A 20,389-nucleotide genomic window follows, 5' to 3' on the forward strand; every position below is an offset into this window, starting at 1 on the left:
AGGAGGTGGGGGAAGTATCTCTTATGTAGTTAAAAAAAAAAAAAAAAATATATATATATATATATATATATATATATATATATATATATCTATCTCACAAACAACGAGCAGTGCCTGAACTCGATGCAACAAACCTTTATCCATGCACCATCGGTGTAAAACAATAGGACATCAGATTAAATTTTCCATGATCCATGATTAGCATAGGATATTATCTATTACAACTATACTCTATAGATTGAACTGCAAGCTAACAGCTATATACATAAATGAGATAACCATATGAGGGACATTGCTATATAGGTGATACATTTAAAGTGGAACTAAAGCTTCATTTGTAATCAGGGCTTTATTGCAGGAAGGAATATGTGATGTCCTTTATGGAAAAAGTACTTTTACCAGATTGATCATCCAAAGCTGTCAAAATTGCTGAGCTGTGCGGCTGTGAACCTCAATCCTGGCTTTATTGCATGTAGAGCTGCATTGCTTGTAAGTTCAGCTTTACCATTGGACCTAATTTATTAAAGCGGATACACTTTCACCAGTGAAGCTGGTTGATCCAGCAAACCTGGAATGGATCTGGTCCAGGATTTAAAACATTATCTAACAAATAGCAAATGACTTTTAAGAAATCCATTCCAGGTTTGCTGGATCACCCAGGTTCACTGATAAAAGGGTATCCTCTTTAGTCTTGGAGAACCTTAATAAATCAGGGTCACTAAGTATAAAAAAAATTCAATAAAAACGTTTTAATGATTAACATTAAATATTTAACTAAAATGCCACAAATTAGACAGTCAATGCTTGATATCACACTTGTGGAAATTATAAAATGCAAAATGTATTTAGATAAACCGCAGCAAGAAAAAAATAAAGCAACCTAACAAGGACGAGCAGATCATAAGTCACGAGCTGAGGACCACAGAATAAAAGGTTCGATGGTTGTCAGGTTATGAGGTCAAGTAAAAATTGCAGCAATCTATTTTATTGGTGCTTAAACCCAACATTTCATACCCTGGGTTAATGGTACATTATAAAACATTTATACAAACACTATTTCATACAGGAACAAACACAACAGACGTCAACATGTGAATATCCTAAAACATTTTGTCTCTTCGAGTCTGCTTATTAATCTCCAAGATTCCAAAAAAGCCCCGGAGCTGTGCATTACAGTGCAAGTTGTATATCTAAATGGGAACATAAAACCTCTCAATTCCTCTCTCGTAAAATCATATGTAATAAAGCTTTCCATTTCTTAGGAAGAAAAAACAACATACACAAACTCCGACAATACTTATATTTAAAGAGGCCCTGTCATGCAATACTGGCAAACCAACCACCAAACTTAATATCCTATACCCTAATAGGGGGTAGAGGATGTTCACTTAGCTAAGTGAGTGTTTGCAGGGATTAGAAATTGGAAGGTGTTCACTTAAGATAATCAATTACAAGTATCCATCATAAATGATTGGGAATTTATTGTGAACACATTTACAAACTACTGCTTTTGCAAATCAATCCAAGTGTTTTGCATGCAAAGAAAAACTAAATCCACAAACTTTAATGGCTTCCCAAAATAGTTACACATAGAATATGCTTCTGATGACAATTGTTAATTGCCAGTGTGCCTATGTTAGCTCTGAAATTTATTTTTTAACCTTTAAATGGCTGCTGTCACAGATAGTGACATGTGCAGCACAGTGCTGAGGCAACTGCAGTTCTAAATAGAGGCTTAGATAGCGCCATCTTCAGCTAAAAAGGATAGAGGAGTTTAGTTCTCCATTAAAGGGAGATAAAAGTACCAATTTTAAAATGCTCAATCAGGGAGGTCATTTCAAAGGGACAGGTGATGTCCCTTCTGCAATGATCCCTTATACCTGCTGAATCGCTCCGTAGAACGGTCAAAAAAGCGAGTGAATTCTTTGGTTGCCAGGATACCCGGCAATCCCGGCTTACCCTGAGCTTGCCAGGACTGAATGAGGGGCGCAGGAGTTATGTCTTCCCAGCACGGCCATTCAAGATGGCTAAGGATAGCAAGGAGGAAGGGAAGTATGAGACAGATAGGGGAAATGCAGCATGGAGGTCTTTTTTCTAATGTATTGCAACAAATACATTTTTGTACATAATCCCTATTAAAACATATTATACAATCCTAAGAAAAAGCATCAAAATGATTGGAAATAAAACCTGTGTAAGTCCTAAAGCTGAAATGCACCATACTGTAAGGAATCAAAATAGTAAAAGGGAGATGACGACTAAAATATTGTTCCAATTTGTTGGAAATACCATGGCAAAGTTTAATATACCAAACTGTGAGGGACCAAATTTTGTTAAACCTTTTTTTACTTTTCTATAAGAACATTGGTTATCTCCAGGAAAAAAACAATACACAAACACCATATTATTGGTAGGGAACCCAGGCAAGAATAAGGTGCTGTGACCCTGATAGATCTCCAGAGAAGAACAAAAACGTGGTCAATACTAATGTACTATATCAACTTGAATCCAGAAGAAAAAGTTAAACGTTGAATTTTGTCTTAGCGTAACACTGTGGTGAAGTTAAGGAAGTTGTGGGTAATTAAAACTAAGGGGTCACAGCACTTATAACTGCATCAACAAGTCATTTTATGATAATTGTTTTAATCATTTCCTGCAGTGGGAGAAATACAGTTGTAATTTCTGGGAATAATATGGAGTCGGTATGTTGAGGTACCAGAAAAAAAATGTACATTTGATGTGCTTGAAAGGTTGTGTCCTTCCGAGGAAGCTTACGGGTGAAACGTGTCAAGGACTCTATACCGCAATATGATCAATACCAATGGTATATATATGGATTAGACATTGTAATCATATGTATCTATTGAAATTTGTGTGACATGTTTTTAAAGAAAAAAAAAAAATAAACTACATATTTTTTAAACCATATATATTTTTCTGCTAATCATCCTAAAATCCTAGGTAAACATAAAAATTATGATTGATATAGACATGAGAAGGATGTGGTGCTAATTTAATTGCTCTCCCATGGAAACTATCTAATTGAATTATTGGTAGGGAATGTAACCTTCACTAATAAAATGAAAAATAACTAAAACGCCTGTAAACATCTCAGGTCCTACAAGGCTGGCTTTGCACTATCCCATTGCAGTACTATGCTTTATATGTGTTGGTGCACACCGGTGCCATTCATTATGAATGCCATCCCAACACACTAACAATATTAATCAGTTCAGTTTATAGAAAATATTTAGATGTGGTATTGGCTACCTCTCCTCGTCTAGTATTTGTATATTTAGACATTGTAACTTGTGGTAGTGCACCATACAGGGGCTAAACCAGCTTTACAGTGGAGCTAAAACTGAGCAACTCACCCATCTGAGTTTTTTCGGAGAACACCAACAGCTTCTATACTTTTTTCTGGGTTGCTGGGTTTTCCTGCCAACCGAAGCTGATGCTGTGCTCAGCGTTGTAGCTAGAAACCCTAGGCCAGAGGTCGGCCAGATATGGCCTAGCTGGTAGATTGTTTCGCCCTAACGCCCCTGACCGATCTGGCCTAATCCCAGCGGCAACCCACAGCGGAGCTGGAACAAACTACCGGAGCGGAAGCCGCATGTGGCTCCCTTCCCTATTTACCGCAAACAGGGTTAACACTTTTGCCGCCGGGTAAATAGGGAACATTCCCTCTCTTCCGTATGCATTGCGGAGGAGAGGGATTTCCCTTCAGGGGGCGTTCCTGGTGGGGGTGGGGCCATTAGGGCACAAGCCCAGTGTGCTCCTGCCTACCCCTGAAATGGCCTAGTGGCCAAAAAAGTTTGCTAACCTCTGCCCTAAGCGATCAGGAAGGTAAGACATCTCCAGTCCCTTTTTGCAATGATGACCTGCCTGATCATTAATAATATTAACTAGTACATATATAGCGCCAACATAATATGCAATACTTTACAAAGTCCATAGTCATGTCACTAGCTGTCCCTCAAAGGGAATCACAATCTAATGTCCCTACCATAGTCATATGTCATTACCACAGTCTAGGGTCAATTTTGGGGGAGTGCTAACCTTAGGTAATTTTTTCAATAATAAGTGTAGACTAGAGTACAATATATATGCTGTAAGGTTAAAAAAATCTATGCACACTTCACATACCATTCTGAATACAACAAGGTGAGAAGGCATTTTTTAAACAAAGGAGGAAGGAAAAATGTGATGTTTTGCCCATAGCAATCAGATTTTTCCCTAAATTGTTTCAAAAATGTTGACGTAGCTGCATGCATCCATAGAATTCCCTGAAAATAAAACCAGAACTAATATGCAGTTTAAAAGAAAAAAAACCTACATTAAAAAAACGTTTTACACATTCGGCTCCTGGAATTGACAGCAGATATCTTTCATCTAACAAAAGGTCTTTGTCTAAGCACGCTTGGTTAAGGTTTCATTAGAATTCATTTACCGACAATGAAGTGATGTGAAAGCCTACAGTTTACCTGGAGATCAAGAGTCTGATCGCGGACAAGATAAGATGTTTCTGTAACGCTTAATGCATTTAAGTACCACTCTAGTAGTGTAACACTTGCTAAGCTATACACTTAAGACACACACGGCAAATCCAGGGGCTGTTACTTGAAACACATCCGGGACATTCTGACATGTTGAAAGTGGAATGTAAATTCTAACTGTCCAAAAAAATACTTACAAAGCTGACCAGCAAGCATTTTCTCTATCTGAAAGGCAGTCGCACCACCAAGACTTGTGCCACTTCATAGTAACAAGATAACCGAATGCACTGCAATCAGGTGTCTTGTGCTGTATAAACATACTAATTATTTTTCAATTTGGTTGTAAAATAAATTGTTATGTGAATAAATCAATTCCCTCAATTTGCAGTTATACATCATTATAGGGTTCAAGGGTTTAGAAATGATATTTCAACCATAAATGATTTTAGCTATTTGGTTCACTTCATTTTCTTCACAGTGTCCAGTACTTGTCTAATGATGGGTAAATATTACCCTAAGCATTATGTTGGCAAAAACCATATTTGATTGTGTTGATGATTGTTTTGACTTTACAATATTTAATGTTCTATTGCCAAACTGTCTGGATCTCATGGTGCTCCTGACAACCAATGAAGATTATATGTCAAACCCCACTACCTCCCCTCCATCATTCTAAACGTAAATTCTGAAGTTATCAGCATTTTGCTTTCTCCTATTGTTATCCCAGAAAGGTAGTTTTTAGGAGCATTGGAATCAATTAGGACTGCCCTACAACAGGATCAGATCTGGGTGATGTAACCCATGTGCTAAAAATTATTTAGTGTTTGCAACCTGTCATGCTCCATCCAGACCAGAACTAGAGCTGCTGATATGACCATTACTTCTCATTATTATTATTAGGAGGAATGGGCACGGAGTAGATCAGAGGGGATTGGGTCAAGTGGACATGTAGTAGATGGAGATGATGAGAGAAGAGTTAAGACTTCGTCCACAGTAACATAAGTCATCCATCCCCTAGTTTGCCTACTGGACAAACCAATTTATTCTTCTAAGTGATTTCAGTTAGTGTCCTCCACCAAACCAAAAATGTAGGAAAATATTAATATGGTCCCTTTCTCTTGTTTCTGCATTTCAGTTGAACCTAAAGCTCTGTGTAATAAAACAAATTCCAGTTAAGTAGCAGAGGTCATCCTGTGTAAGCTCCTAGGTCATGCTTAGTAAATAGCCCAGCGCTGTCACATGAATTGAGATATACACAGAAGTACCAGGCATTTTCCCAATCACAGGCAGGAGAATAAAGGAGGGTAAAACATACACAAAGTGAACAAAAGTGAACAAAGTGAACCTGTTGCTTTGCCTTTCATAAACAAAGTTTGTTTTTAAAAATACATTAATTATTAATATTAATAAACTGGATTTGTTTAACGCCAACATACTACGCAGCTCTGTACAATAAATAGGGGTTGCAAATGACAAACAGACACAAACTGTGACACAGGAAGAGAGGACCCTGCCCGAAGAGCTTACAATCTAGGAGTCTGCATTTTGAATAAAATTTGAATAACTAAATGATTAATAACACTGCAAATTAATATAGTTACTTAGTTATTTGTTACAGAACATATAGGAAAAATGTAAAGAATGTAGCAATGTGAGGGTTGTTAACATGGAAATATCGCACACTAAAACCTAAAAACCCAAACATCCATGCAGGGGTCAGTGGAGAATGATGGGTACCTCTCATACCATACCTTAAAAATCTTCAGCTACTGAAAGCACAGAAGGTCAAAACCAATTTGTGATTATCTCCTGCATTAATTACCCTTTTTTACATGAGACTATCTAGTGATGTAATAATCTTAGCCATAAATACTGAAAGTCTTTTAAATACAGCATTAGTCAGTTTTCTTACACCATTACTCTTTCCACATCCTATACTATTTTATTTTATTATATAATATATATATATATATATATATATATATATATATATCATTATAATGTTGCCATAGTGTAACAACCAGATCAACTTTTAAAAACTTTAACATAAAAAATCACTAAAGCAATAATTGTCGTTGGAAAGGATCTTTCACAATCCTTTAAAACGAGAAAAGACTGAACGATGCATGAACGAGCTCTGTTCTGTTCTATAGAGAGTGGAGGGGGAGAACGGCAGAGTGGCACCTCGCTGCGGTCTCTTCCCTTCAATTTCATTATGATTGTTCGTCGTTCATGGATCCACCAGGAGGGATCTATGAACGACGAGCGCTGTACATATGCCATATTTTTGTCTGATATCAGCCCTGAGGCAATTATCAGACGAGAATCATCTGACGTGTGTACGTAGCCTTACACATTTTTGACTGATCCTTACTGAACTTGAAAATCAAGGCATTCAAATATCTACTTTAGTAAGCTAATTCAAGGGTTGCCCCTCACATTCTCCTCCCTATTTTAACCCAAATGAAGTAAGGAGATACCAAAGTATTCCTGATATTGTAAGCCACAATGTTTTGGTATTTCAAATTTAATGAGGTTCATATTTGATGTGTTTATTGATGTAAAAAGCAATTCCAATGCCAAGTAACAGAAAACAATATTTCATTTTTTATATCAGTGATCCCCTCTCTGAATTCAATTAAAAAAGTTACTTCGCATTTCCATCACTGAGCAACTTGTGTCACTGTATTCTACTCAACACATTTTTTATGGCAAGGGTTGGATAATAATTATGATAAAGGAAAAGAAAAAAAATCTGACAGAAATTATCAACACTTCTTGCACCCAAACTCTGTGCCAACTTAATTAGCTCATCATGAAACCGGACCCTTGTTTCCAGAGGATGGCTCTACAGTTTCCCAAGCAATTAAAAGGGAAGGCTTAATGATTTAATTATGGTGTGCGCCAATTCACCCGTGGAGGCTCGGGTTAAATTTCTTGCGTACGGTACATGCCTGGTTTGGTTTAGAGATCACTGACGGTACCAATTTAACATTTAATTATGGGGATGATTTGGGTCACAAAGAGAGAGCACAGGTGGGTGGTGGGCACATGTCACAAGGAAGGAAAGGGAATGTGCAGACTTCAGTAAAAGATCTCAATTGCCTCAACTTACCTCAACACACACAAACTGTAAAGTGATTAATGTAGCCTGAATAGAGGCTCTGGTTACAGTGTAACACACACCTTCCACCACCTCTGTCTTACTTAACAGCCAGGCCTTCAAATGAGTCTGTAGCAGCTGCAGTAATTACTTGTCTGTCTGCACCATTTACATACCAATAACAGGCAGGGAAAATTAACCATGTGATTTCAGTCATAAACACTTTCCATAGCAAAAAATGGGAAAACGTACCACCAATTGTTTCAAGGCTGCTCATTTTGTTGTTTCTGCATCAAATGATGTGCAATGTGGTGGACATGGTATGGGAACTGCCTTACAAATATTAGTGCACTTTTTCTTTCACTATGCTGAGCATTTTGCTAATAGCATACACTCAAACTGATACCTGAAAGAACTCAAACCCTTTCAAATGTTGGCCAGTGAACCTCCAGCATATGCATGTCGTAAATTCATTCCATTCATGGAATGCCAGTCAACAGATGTGCAGGCTTTTAAAATTGTTGCAAGAAAAACTTAAAATAAATGTTATCACTTTAAAAAAACTTTAAATGTAACAATTTGAAGGCTGCTGTACAGGGATATAATAAGTTAAAGTTAGGTTTTTAAGTTTGCTAGTTGCATTTAAAAACAAACAGAATTTTAGTATATATTTAACTGCATTTATTTGTACCTTTTTGCATCTGCCTGGAGTTCACCTTAAAAAACTTAATCACTATGTTAGAGGTGAATTGAAGTTTGAAGCATAAAAACATACAATTGTTCTAATATATATCTAGCTACATTATTTTATGTTTTTGTATACCTACCTAGAGTTCAGCTTTAAAAAGGTAGAGTATTTACTCCAAGGTAGATTGAAGGTTGGAGCTCATTATTTAATTTAAATCTCACTACAAACTATCTACATTAATGGAATTTGTGGAGAAAAAAAAAGTGTCTCAGCAGAGCTATACAGTGTCAGATGTGCTTGCATTGCCCCTGGGATTTTCGTTGCGCAAACATTTTAAATGGGCCTTTTTATTTTGCGTGACGCTTAAGTATGCAAGAAAAAAACAACTCACAAAGCCCTTTCATTTAAGAATCAGCCTGTTTCTAATTAAACTGGTCCCGGTAACTGGTTGCCTAAGTTTTAATCAGTTTCAATCACCTATTGATCTGCATACAGAAGCTAAGCAAAAATCATCTGAGTAAGAGATGGTTTGGGAATAGCTTGAGCTGAGATCAGACCCAGCGGCCTTGGAAAATAAGTCCTGTTTTAAGCATCCGATAAAGAAAGTGTTCAGCGCGGCAGCCCAAGACCCGGCACAGAATGACTTTAACTAACCAGCAGAAATTTATCATCTTCAGCCAAAATCAATGCGCTGATCAATCCCTCCCCCCCCAACACTGCCGTCTGCAGGGACTGGCTGGCAATTTAGGGAAATTACACCATGTAAATGCTTGTGCTTTTAATTGAACCGTTTCATCAAGACGCCTTCCTCAGGCTGGCCCTCCATCTATCTGCCCTGTACCAGGCAGTTTGTCTTGTAAGATCTACACTGCAGGCTGAGGTGTAGGGCAGAACGCTGAGACATCAACCCAGCTTACACCAGCAGCAAGCTAATGCAGACAGATCGGCAGAAGGGCAATAAGAAGCAGGCTTTAACTTAAACAATAGGAAAAAGTCAAAAAAGGAAAACAGAACAAACTTCAAAAGGGAGTTTAGTAGATGTAGAAATATGGCTAAAAGGTGTATGAGAATGTCAGCTGAGCGGAAAAAACACAACTGGGGATCACATGAAATAGGCAATTAGGAGTTTTGCTTTGTTCTTTGCAGCAGAAAAATGGAATATTGGACCCATTAGCAATTATTAATATTATTTTCATTAAAAAACAATTTTTATAAAGCACCAACATATTACGCAGAGCTGTACAATAAATAAGGGTTGCAAATGACAGACAGTGTCACAGGAGGAGGAGAGGGCCCTGCCCCGAAGAGCTTACAATCTAGGAGGTAGGGGAAGCAGCATACAATAGGAGGGGGGATATGGATCGGTGGGAAATAGTGAGGGTTTAAGGGACAGAAGAACATGGTTAGGCAAGTTTAAAAAGATGGATTTCAAGGGCCCTTTTAAAGGATTGTCTTTATTCCAACATGTTAAGTGAAGGAATAACTTCTATAAGATATAAATCCTATTTCAGTATGGAAGCTGAAATTAATCGTTTTCAAGGGTTAAATAAAAGTAGATAACCTCAGCAGTCCTTTAGATAACCCTGAATTGTGATGAAGATCCAAAATCTTTACACCCACATTTGTTCATAACTGTTATGAGTAGCCGATCTCCACTGATTTATGCAATGAACAGAGAATACTATGGGGCACAGCAGAGTCTGCATACTGGAATTTGAAAAAAAATGCTTTTCAGTCCCCGGACAAGCAGATATTCTCTATCATGAGCCATGACTTGCTTCATTTTATCTTTGAATACAGCACACAGATGTCAAACTCTGTGGAAAGGTGAGTATAAAAGGTCAAGTGTGGATAAAGGTGTCAAAAGGTTGTGGATAGGCCACACTTCTTCCGTAAATCGATAGTGAGCTAAGATACAAACATTTAAAATATGACTCTACCTTCACAGTAAAGTACAGTTAGCCTTTGCCCCACACCTGTACAAAAAAAAGGCTTCTGGGAATAGTGCATACAAGTGCCAACAAAAAAAACTATTCACAGCTTATGTGGTATAAAACACCGGAAGTAGTATATTAGGTGCAGACGTGTCCCATGTTTTCCACAGAACATTTATGAAAGCGGTGCCCCTATAACTACCGACATGAAAAAGCAAAGTGAAAAAGGTAAAAACAGATTTAAAAAAAGAACACGGCAAAGCAGTAGCAGATTACCAGGAGCTAAATTAAAGCATAAAGCTGAAAACATAGGGCAAGACTTAGACATTCAATAGTGTAACAGCGCAAACGTTTAATTAGGCCTTGAAAAGACGGCACAGAACCAGAGCTGTCTGTTCCTAAAGCTAGAACAGGATGGATGATGCACACTGACAGTTGTTTGAGGCTTAATTGGTTTTAGCAAGAAAGTTAAATTCAAATAAACGTGCAGACTCCTCATTTACTGCCAGGAATAAAGACATACAGACTTGTTAAAGGTGATGGGAAAAGTTTTTATGACTTTAAACGAGCTCATCCTCTTGAGGTTTTACGCTCTGTGATTTCTAATATATATCAGACTTTTCTCCTCTTATTCTTTTTTTTTCTCTAAATCAATTAGCTATAGTTTATTGCTTTCTTGCCTACATTGTGTATCCTTCACTCTACAAAGAACAAGAAAATATGATGAAATGAACGTGTCAGCAAAGCAAAGGAGAGCAGATAGCAGCCCTCTGTTATGGTAAGATGCGACAAAAGGGTACAGAGTGGTTTTAAAGGGAGGATCCATTGTCACAATGCATTTTTTATTATTGAACTTAGCATCCCCATTAACAACCTTCTTTAGTTTCCTACAGCACATTTTAGGCTTTTCTTTAATCAGAAAGTGTTAAAAAATATCTGCACTTAAAATAAATATTTCTGTTGTAAAAGGAAATTGAGCTACCCAGCAACATAAAATCATTATTGCTTCCAAAGCCCCAATGAAAGTAATTTTTTCCTCTTTCCTCCTTGCTCTTACGTTTTAGGTACTGCATGACCCCTCTTTTTGGGATAAGTTAAAGCTGGGGAGGTCTGCATAGTGTTCCCCACCCCTCCTCAATATGACTAAATATGTACCTCTGCTGGAGCATAATCTGCATGTTTGTGAATTTTAAAAAAGATTTTCAGTAGATCTCGCCTTATATCTGATCATATTTAAAATGTTTGCAATGGTACCTTTAGATTTGCCATCCACTGATCAATGGGTGCACTAACTCCCTGATGTTGATTTACCACTGTGACCTGAATATCCAAAATATGTTGTCATTTCAGTCAAGTGTGCTTCATAACAACCACTTGCAATCCTAATACTCTCCAGTGCTTACTCTAAATAAAGGCAACAAAAATTTTGTTAAAGTATATGGCAGATGCAACATCTATTGGCTGATTGTTGAAGCAAATCTGTCTTGGTGTGTTCAATTCCCATACCCATAGCTTCTCACTGGAGTTACAAGACGTGTCGTATGATAAGCCTATAGTTCAGCCTGGGACACACCGAGCACTATGGTTTGATTGACAGGTTGCCCACTATTCTTTTGTACCTACATCTATAGCAGTCCTCTCGTAACAGCAGCCACTCCTCCTGGCCCATCCTGAATTGTGGAATGACAGCAGCCATAGTTAAAATGGGGACGTCATTCATCCATATTAACCTGCTTACAGCATTCAACCACTTCCCAGGTCACTATGAAGCTAAAGAGCTCCTGCAATATGTGATGGTAAACAAAGTTGCCAAGTGGCCTTTATCCCACAGTGCTGGGTTGGGAAATTAGCCCAGAGCTGTCAAGTGATCTTGGTAAAAAATATAAATAAAACAAAATTTTATTGGATTATGTGATCGGTTTATAGTCAAGTAATGTTCTTGGATTATAATATTTCAGAAGTATGCAATGACTTTACATTGACATTAAGTTTTACATATATTCACAAGCCTTTAAAAATGGTGGTGCCATGCAGTTATGGAAGTGTTAACAGAAGAGTCTTGAAGGGGACTAGTGGGAATGCCTTCTGGAAATTCAGATGAAAACAGGTCTACCTATAGCTTTATTTTTTTACAGAAATGTTATTATCCCTGAGAAGCAGACTGGTGATTACACTGCGTGGAGAGTATTGTTTCAGGGTCCTGGACAAACCGATATTGCTATACAAACAAGTTTTCATCCAAATGAGTGCTGGAAAAAAAATCAATATGTGGCTGCCATATTTCAGCAAAAACCTGCTGAGTCTGGATTAACACTGTAAGCTTGAGTACATGTGTGTGTTTAACGGTGAATATAGCGCTAAATCATATAAATATCTCACAATGAGAAAAAATAAATATCCCAAATGAAATATGCAGAAGTAGAGGCCACCATCAGCATGTGTAAGCAATCTGGATTGACAGATATCTGCTGCTTTAACAAAACTTAATTTCTTCTGTAACCGTTAACTTGACAGCTCCACCGGTCAATGAAGTTACCAATTATATAAAGAGATCAAAAAGTAGGCTGGGAAAGGGACAAAAATAAATTTACACATAATCTTAAAGGTGAATGGTGGACAGACACAAAATACGTACATTATTCTGTTCTATAGCCATTAATACATCAATACCTGTATTTTCAGGGATTTGGCTTGGTTCCTGTACAGCAGGGGAGTGGATCAGAAAGAAAAGGCACAAGAAGCCAATAAGCCCATGTGTTAACAGGATCATGTTGATAGAAACTAAGCAGCTTCTCATTTACTGTCTGGTCACAAACTGGAGGCAGAACCATGACGACCTGCACCCAGAGGAAGTAGATTAAAACATGCTGACCAGCAATAAACCCTAGGATATGTAGTAGACTATTGCAGGGAGAGCTCTGAATGGCAGCACTGTCTGCATAATTACTAAATTAGATATTTTAACTTGCTGTGATAAACACATAATTCAGCATAAATCACAAAGCAAATTGCAATAACTGAAAGAAAACGTATACTTACTTATATACAGTTCCACCATTTCCATGACCAAGAATGTCCCGATTCTGAATGTCAAGTTCATTCATCTGCAAGTAACATAAAAAATGTCATCTTTGTGTTTTTCTTAAAATAAAAAATAATTTGAGAAGCCAAAAAATGCAAAAAATGAATATGGTGATAAATACAACTCACGAGAGCTGGAGACCAGAAGAGCTAAAACTAAGGAGTAGTTGTGGCAGAAAGAAAATATTAACAACCGTGCTAAGAAAAGAAGATCAAAATCAGTGAGGACCAAACATCTGGGCAAGAAAAACAACTACTGAAGTAACTTAGTACTACAGTCTGTTAAAATATAGGAGAAGAAACTTAATAGGCAAAGACTACAGTACATACAAGAAATAGCAAATACACTATAAAAAAAGAAGTGAAGAAAGCACAAAAATGGTGTCAAATAAAGCAGCACTAAAAGTAAAACAATGCACAACTCTAAAATACAGAGGGATGAAAATATAAATTGTAGGGAACAAGAAATGCAAAGCTTATAACACACATTTCAATCTGACTGTACTATATCCTTTAGATCCACTAAGGCCTATGTAGTACAAGGGCCTGAATGTTCAGATACAAATTAACTGTTTTAGTATTGTTTAGTAATATTTAGAATATTTTTTAGTAAATCCTCATATTATGTAATTTTGGTACCCGCTGTATGCATTACAAGCTGCAGGAAGTCAAAGCTTGCCTTATTTCCAGGTCTTTCCTCCCCTGGCCAAACCATCTCTTACTGGTCCCTTTTATTTACTGGATTTCTGTCCTTTTATTCATAGAGCCCCAGCATCATGTGTGGGCATTATCAGGGATGGTCTAATATGCAAATATTGCCTGCCTAGGCAAGGTCCACTACTCCAGAATGGCATCCACCCATTAAGACATTTTGATGTATGCATAAGTTCACCCAAGGATCTGCACAATGTTTGAAACAAGCCTTCTTGAGAGCAGTACCAAGGTGTAGAGCACCCTCCCAACCTCTCCAAACAGCCATTGACCTGTCTGCAGTTGATACAGAAACTGAGATGTTGGGATAATGTCCCTATGTCTAAAATAAGTAAAGTTAAAGAAAATCCAAACTGAAAAACAAAAAGTCCGCAAGTAGGAAAAAGAATGACGCAACAAGGGAAGGAGAGAGAGAGAGAGAGGAGCAAGGAAAAAGGAGAAAAAGAAAGAAAGTTGGAAGGGAGACAGAGAAATAAAAAAGAAGAGAGAAAAGGACCAAGCGAGGAGAAGAGAGAGATAGTGAGAAAGAGAGAAAGAAAGAGACACAAAGAGAGAGAAAAGGAAAGAGGGACAGAAAGAAAGAATGGGAGAGGGGGGAGAGAGAGAGAGAGAGAGGCAGAGAGAAGAGAGAGACACAAAGATAAAGAAAGGGAGATAGAGTGACACAAAGGGCCTGATTTAATAAAGCTCTCCAAGGCTGGAGAGAATACACTTTCATCAGTGAACCTGGGTGATCCTGCAAAACTGGATTAGATCTGGTCCAGGACGGAAAACTTTTGCTTAAAAAATAGGAGAGAGAGAGAGAGAAAGAGGGAGAGAGAGAGAGAGAGAGGAAAAGAAAAAACAGAGAAAAAATCTAAGTATAAAGAAGAGGAAAATTAAGAACAAATGTAAATTTGACAAAAGAGGAAATATTAATATATAGTATAGTAATAAATATAGTATAATATTTAGTATGATGAGAGATATGGCAATGATCTAAGAGAAAGCCCAAGAAACAAACTGTCAAATATAACAAGACAGAGAAAGGGAGAATTTGTGGGTGGGTGTGAATGGTTTGGGGGTGGATTGGTACCAGAGGGGAGCCTACAGAGAATTGCACAAGGAAGAAAAAAAATATCAGGATACAGGAGCTGAAAATGAGTGACAGAGGAAGAGTGTGTCAAGCTTTGGATGTAAAGTGTCAGGGAAAAGCAACTTGGGGCCATAAACAACACAAGCCCAGGTCATTTCAAGTTCAGCTGCAAGAACAGCAAGATCAATACAACATTTGCCGTCCAATTTATAAAAGGTGATACCAAGGGACAGAGTGATGGAAAGTTTAATGACAATTTGTTTGCCTGGGTCATTTCATTAAAGTTTGATAAAAGGTGTCAGGCTGGGATGATATATCCGAGGTGCAGAGGGTCACATTAGGGGAGGGAAGATGCGAGGGATCTTCAGTAACTCCGATGGACACTACAGACTGTTTAACACACTTTCCATCAAGCATCTGAAGGTTAACAGTGAGGTTTATGTGTGCAAAACAACACGCACATGAATCATAAACCATCATAATTCTACAATAAAAAAAAAAGAGGGGGGTAACGCTGAACAGAACAAAATCACTGCATAGCGATTTTGCAGCTACAGTGGATTTAAAAAGTGTACATACCCCTGGTAAAATGCCAGGTTTTTGTAAATAGCATGACACATCTTGATTTGGCGAATATTGCCTATTCTTCCTTGCAAAATCTGTCAGATTGCGAGGGCATCTCTTGTACACAGCCCTCTTCAGGTCACTCCATAGCTTTTCAATTGGATTTAGGTCTGGGCCATTCCAAAACTTTAATTTTCTTCTGGTGGAGTCATTCTTTTGTTGATTTGTATGCTTCCACATTTGGACAAATTCATATATCTAATTTACCAATCTAGTTTACCATTCAGTCTACATTCAGAAAGCAAATGACTTCCCTTCATTGCATAACAGCTGTGGGTAGGTTCATATATAGACAGTGGTGCTTGAAAGTTTGTGAACCCTTTAAACTGTGACTTAAAACATCATCTAAATTTTTTTTTATACTTGGTGATGTATTTAATGAAAAGAAAAATGGTCCATAAATATATCGTGCTCTATCATGGGTACTTGGTGGGATCCTTTTTCCAGTAAAACTAAATGCTTGTGGCAACTGTTGATCAGTTCTGCCTATTAAACTCAAACACATCATTAAACTCAACTTTTCAGTAATCACCCAAAAACAGACGGGTGGTTACTGAAAAGTGCTGGGTGGTGCACCCGGGTAAAAGGGCCTGGGGAGAACAATGGGTTTATAAAAATATAGAAAATTTTAAAGGGTTCACAAACTTTTGAGTACCACTGTAGGTACTGGGCAACTTGCCCCTATTGATTTACCAAAATTCATGAAGACATTGGGGGCCTGATTTTTTAAAGCTCTCCAAGACTGCAGAAGACTGACTACCATGGGTGAACCTCTGTGATTCAGCAAACCTGGAATGGATTTCTCCAAATTAATGTATTTGTTGGCAAATGTTTTCAGTCCTGGAACAAATCCATTTCCTTTTTGCTGGATCACCCAGATTCATCCATGACAGCCTATCTTCTCTAGGCTTGTAGCGCTTTAACATCTTTGCCAAAATCTATAAAGCAAACTTTGTAATTGATTGTCAAATGTTACAGTGATCAAAATAATCCCAATTTTGATCAATGTATAATCAGAATGTAGTGCAAAACATGATTGGGCAAGGCAAATTTTGTTTTTTAGTGGACTGGTTAATCATCGTAATAAAATCTAACTTTTTTCTGTTAAAAAGCGATATGTCAATGAGATATCGTGCTAATAAAAATCAGAATTTTTATATTATTTATAATATTTATTATTATTATTATTATTATTATATTAGATTATATGGTTACCCTTCTATGTGGCCCTGTCCTGGTATTTAGGGATAGGGATTGATAAAGTCTAACTTTGTGGTCAGAGAGGTGAATGTGTTATCATTTTATAAAGCTCTCCATAGCTGTCAGTCATTGGGCTTATATTTGGCCAACCTGCCCCTGGCAACTCTCGGCAGCAGAATGACATTACAGTCTAAGAAAGAATTGTCACACAATGGAGCTTAAGTGGCACAATGAGTTTATTTCATGGACAAATATAAAGTCAATAAATAAAAGCAACATGTTGCACTTTCTATATAAGAGTATAGAATCCATTTTTACTTCTGACATAAAACCACAAGTTAAAATCCCATATTTAATCTGTTACAAACATTTAAAGCAGAACTCTGACCAAACAGCTAAACAATTGAAATGAATGTGAACAATTTAGCTGTCAGGATATTTGTGATTGTGTCCAGCTACTTGTGCATTTCACATAATGCATAGCCGGGGAGGTGACTCCACTTTCTCTGTAAAGCATTCGTTAAATCATAAAAATTGTGCCCTCCAGCGAAAGAAGGATTTATGCTTGTTTTGTCAAAGAAATGATTTAACAGAGCGGCTAGTCCTCTTTTCTTTTGCCTCTCCACCTCGTGCATTACTGTGTGTAGCATTAAAACAGTAACGCAATGAGTTGTCTAATGCACACAGAAATTGGACTGCTGCATTTTGCTTTGCACAGCAACATACATACAGCAGTATATTGCATTTGGGTTTATTGCATATTGGGTTTGCTAGATCACCCGGCTTCACTGATAAAGTTTATCCTCTCCAGACTTGTAGAGCTTTAATAAATCAGGCCCCTTGTATCTTTGGCCTTGGTGTTTGACATGGTACATGAAAAGTTAATCAGAACTAAACCTGTGATACTCACATATTGCCATTCCGTCGCACAGCGCCATTATTTAACTTCTTTTCTTCCTGGAGATGATCTTCGGCCATCTTGATTGCCTGGGCCGGGATGGCATGATAGTTCCACGAGAGTGTAAGGGAAGCTGGGTTTTTCAGCAGCTTAGCAAAATTTCAGAACTTGGCAGTGCTAGGGCAGGTAAGAACAGTTATTGCAGAATGGGTGTTGCCTGTCCCCTTTCTGTAGTAACCACCTGCCTGAATCACATATGTTCAAAACCTATTTAAAAATTTTGACAATAAACATAGCCATTTCTGACCTCCACAGCTCCAATAAGAGACTTTTGCCATTCTCTATATCTTCAGCATTTCTGCTTTTTATCTGGATGATTACTCCTATTGGAATAACCCAATAATCAGGACCATTTTAATTAAGGTTGCTCCTGAGCCAATAACTGGGATACACCCATACTCTACTACTCCATTATCTGAACCTGTTAGGATCTCTAAGTAAATCCCCATCACTCAAAACTTTTTAAATTCAGTCTCTATCATCCCCTGAGCAATCCATATGGCAAAATGAGTCAGGAAAAAGGGATGACCTAATGTTTTGAATGATGTATTCTGAGATCTAATTGTACCACACTCAATATGTGAAACATTCATCACTCATATTCAAATGCAGATTGTTAGCTCAGTAGAGCTTTGTCTGGCTTACGATGCTAAAACTCTATGTTTCTTCAGTGGAAAAAATATTTTTAGGGTTTCCATAAAAAGTAGTTCCTATTTCTGACCTCATTAATGCACAGCAACATACATGGAAACTGGCATTGCAAAGTCTTACGTGCAAGTCCTAAAGATATTGTAAGTTTAAAATATTGCATTGCAGCAGACTCTGGTTCATTAGCTAGTAATCAGGTGCAGCTAAAGCCAATTAAATTTCTGCTTAACTCTTAACATGCCATACCATCACAGTCAGTAAATTTAAAGTGAACAAGGGGGAAAAAAAGGCTCTCCTTGGAGTAACAACAATGCTTCCTATCAAGAGCTGACAATATCAATAAGCAATCAATACCAGTATTCACCCAGAGTGACAGGAAAGAAATAAATATTTATACCACATAACCTGTATCAATGCAGCACTATTTCTGCCTTGTCAATATCTGATTAACTTGAGCAATGGCTTCTCGTTTTCTATTAATGATTAATAACGAGTGATGTTAACCCTACAGCTGCAGGGAGCTTACCAATCGCCACAATCTGAAGCGGGTCATAAATCCAAGGAGACATTAGTTGTTATAGGGCATTAGCAGGGCCCAATGTAAAAAAACAAACAAAACTAAGACAATGCTTATCATTTCCCTATCAGCTAGTTGGACTTTAACTTTCATTTTAAAAAAACAGGTTTGAGGATCAAACATGAAATAATATTGGATGTTTGAGAAACCAAACTATTTTGCTTTGCTCCAGTCTTTATAAATTAGCCCAACATTCATTAGGTGTGCATGATCAGTGGTGCATAGAACTAGGCATGTAGATTACTGGTCTCTACAAGGCGGAGTTAGTGTCCACTGGGTGAGTAAATAGAGAATGTGTCTGATAGATGTGTGTTTAGTTGGTGGGGGGAACACAGGACAGAGGGGGAGAGGAGGGGCAGCTTAATTGTCTTCTTGACATGCTCAACTATGACGACTTGATTCATGAAATGCCGATGAGTCTTGGAGGGGGTCATAGAGGGAAGGCGTTGAGATAATTAAGATTTCAAGCGTCTGAACACGGAAAGGGAAGTGAACAGCAGTTAGGAAATCAATAAGACCCTTTTATTTGCAGTGACACAGATGTCTTGGCCAATTGATCCTAATAGGCAGGCTAGATAGCATCGGACAGCTGCCTCCCTAGAGCAGCCAGAGGGAGCCTGCTGCTTTTCATATGGGCAAATCCCACACGTCACTTTATACAGGCAATAGAGCTGGACTAGGGATACTTACACAAACATTACCAGTGCCATATGCAAAAAACAGCACAAAGGATGCTTAAATGTGAATGTACTTTTTAATGTTGCCTTTCTCCACAGAGGAATAATGTTAATCTCACAACTATAAACAACACTTTTCTGTGGTTGTGTAGAAAAAATTTTAAAAAAATAAAAAATTGTGATCTCATTTGCTTTATTGAGGTCCTTGTACATCAGTTAAGCAGCAACCAGCTGTCAATCAAGTCTAAAACACAACACAGAAATAGATCAACCTGTGCCATGCTCGTTATTCTGTGACCACCGTGTGGCCAAAGCTAAAATTACTAATAGGGAATGAATAGTCTGTCCTCATTCATGTGTTTATGGCCAAATACTAAACCAAAAATAGGTCAGAATAGGCCTGAGGAATATTCTGCACACCTGAACTGGCTGAGGACAGATGGTGCAGGAGGAATTGCTTAGTGTTAGAGATACAATATAGTTATCAAGCAACAAATGCTCTTGTACTTGCACTTAAGGGCACACATATTAGTTGTTGGAGAGATAGAAACAGGAATCTCACATTTGAGTGTATCATTATTTTAGCTATTATTAATATTTATTTTGATATTGCGAGG

The 20,389-nt window shown here is 37.7% G+C and overlaps 1 protein-coding gene across 1 annotated transcript in view; it reads right to left on the minus strand.

Annotated features, from left to right (window-relative positions):
* Positions 1-20,389, minus strand: part of MAP2K5 (mitogen-activated protein kinase kinase 5) — a 96,368-nt gene that overhangs the window by 50,621 nt on the left and 25,358 nt on the right. Inside the window, exon 8 of the mRNA XM_072402587.1 lies at positions 13,261-13,325. Within this exon, the coding sequence (XP_072258688.1) occupies positions 13,261-13,325 (65 nt within the window). The remainder of the gene's footprint in view (positions 1-13,260; positions 13,326-20,389) is intronic.

Source organism: Pyxicephalus adspersus, chromosome 2 (genome assembly GCF_032062135.1).
Source record: "Pyxicephalus adspersus chromosome 2, UCB_Pads_2.0, whole genome shotgun sequence".
NCBI classification, from domain to species: Eukaryota; Metazoa; Chordata; class Amphibia; order Anura; family Pyxicephalidae; genus Pyxicephalus; species Pyxicephalus adspersus.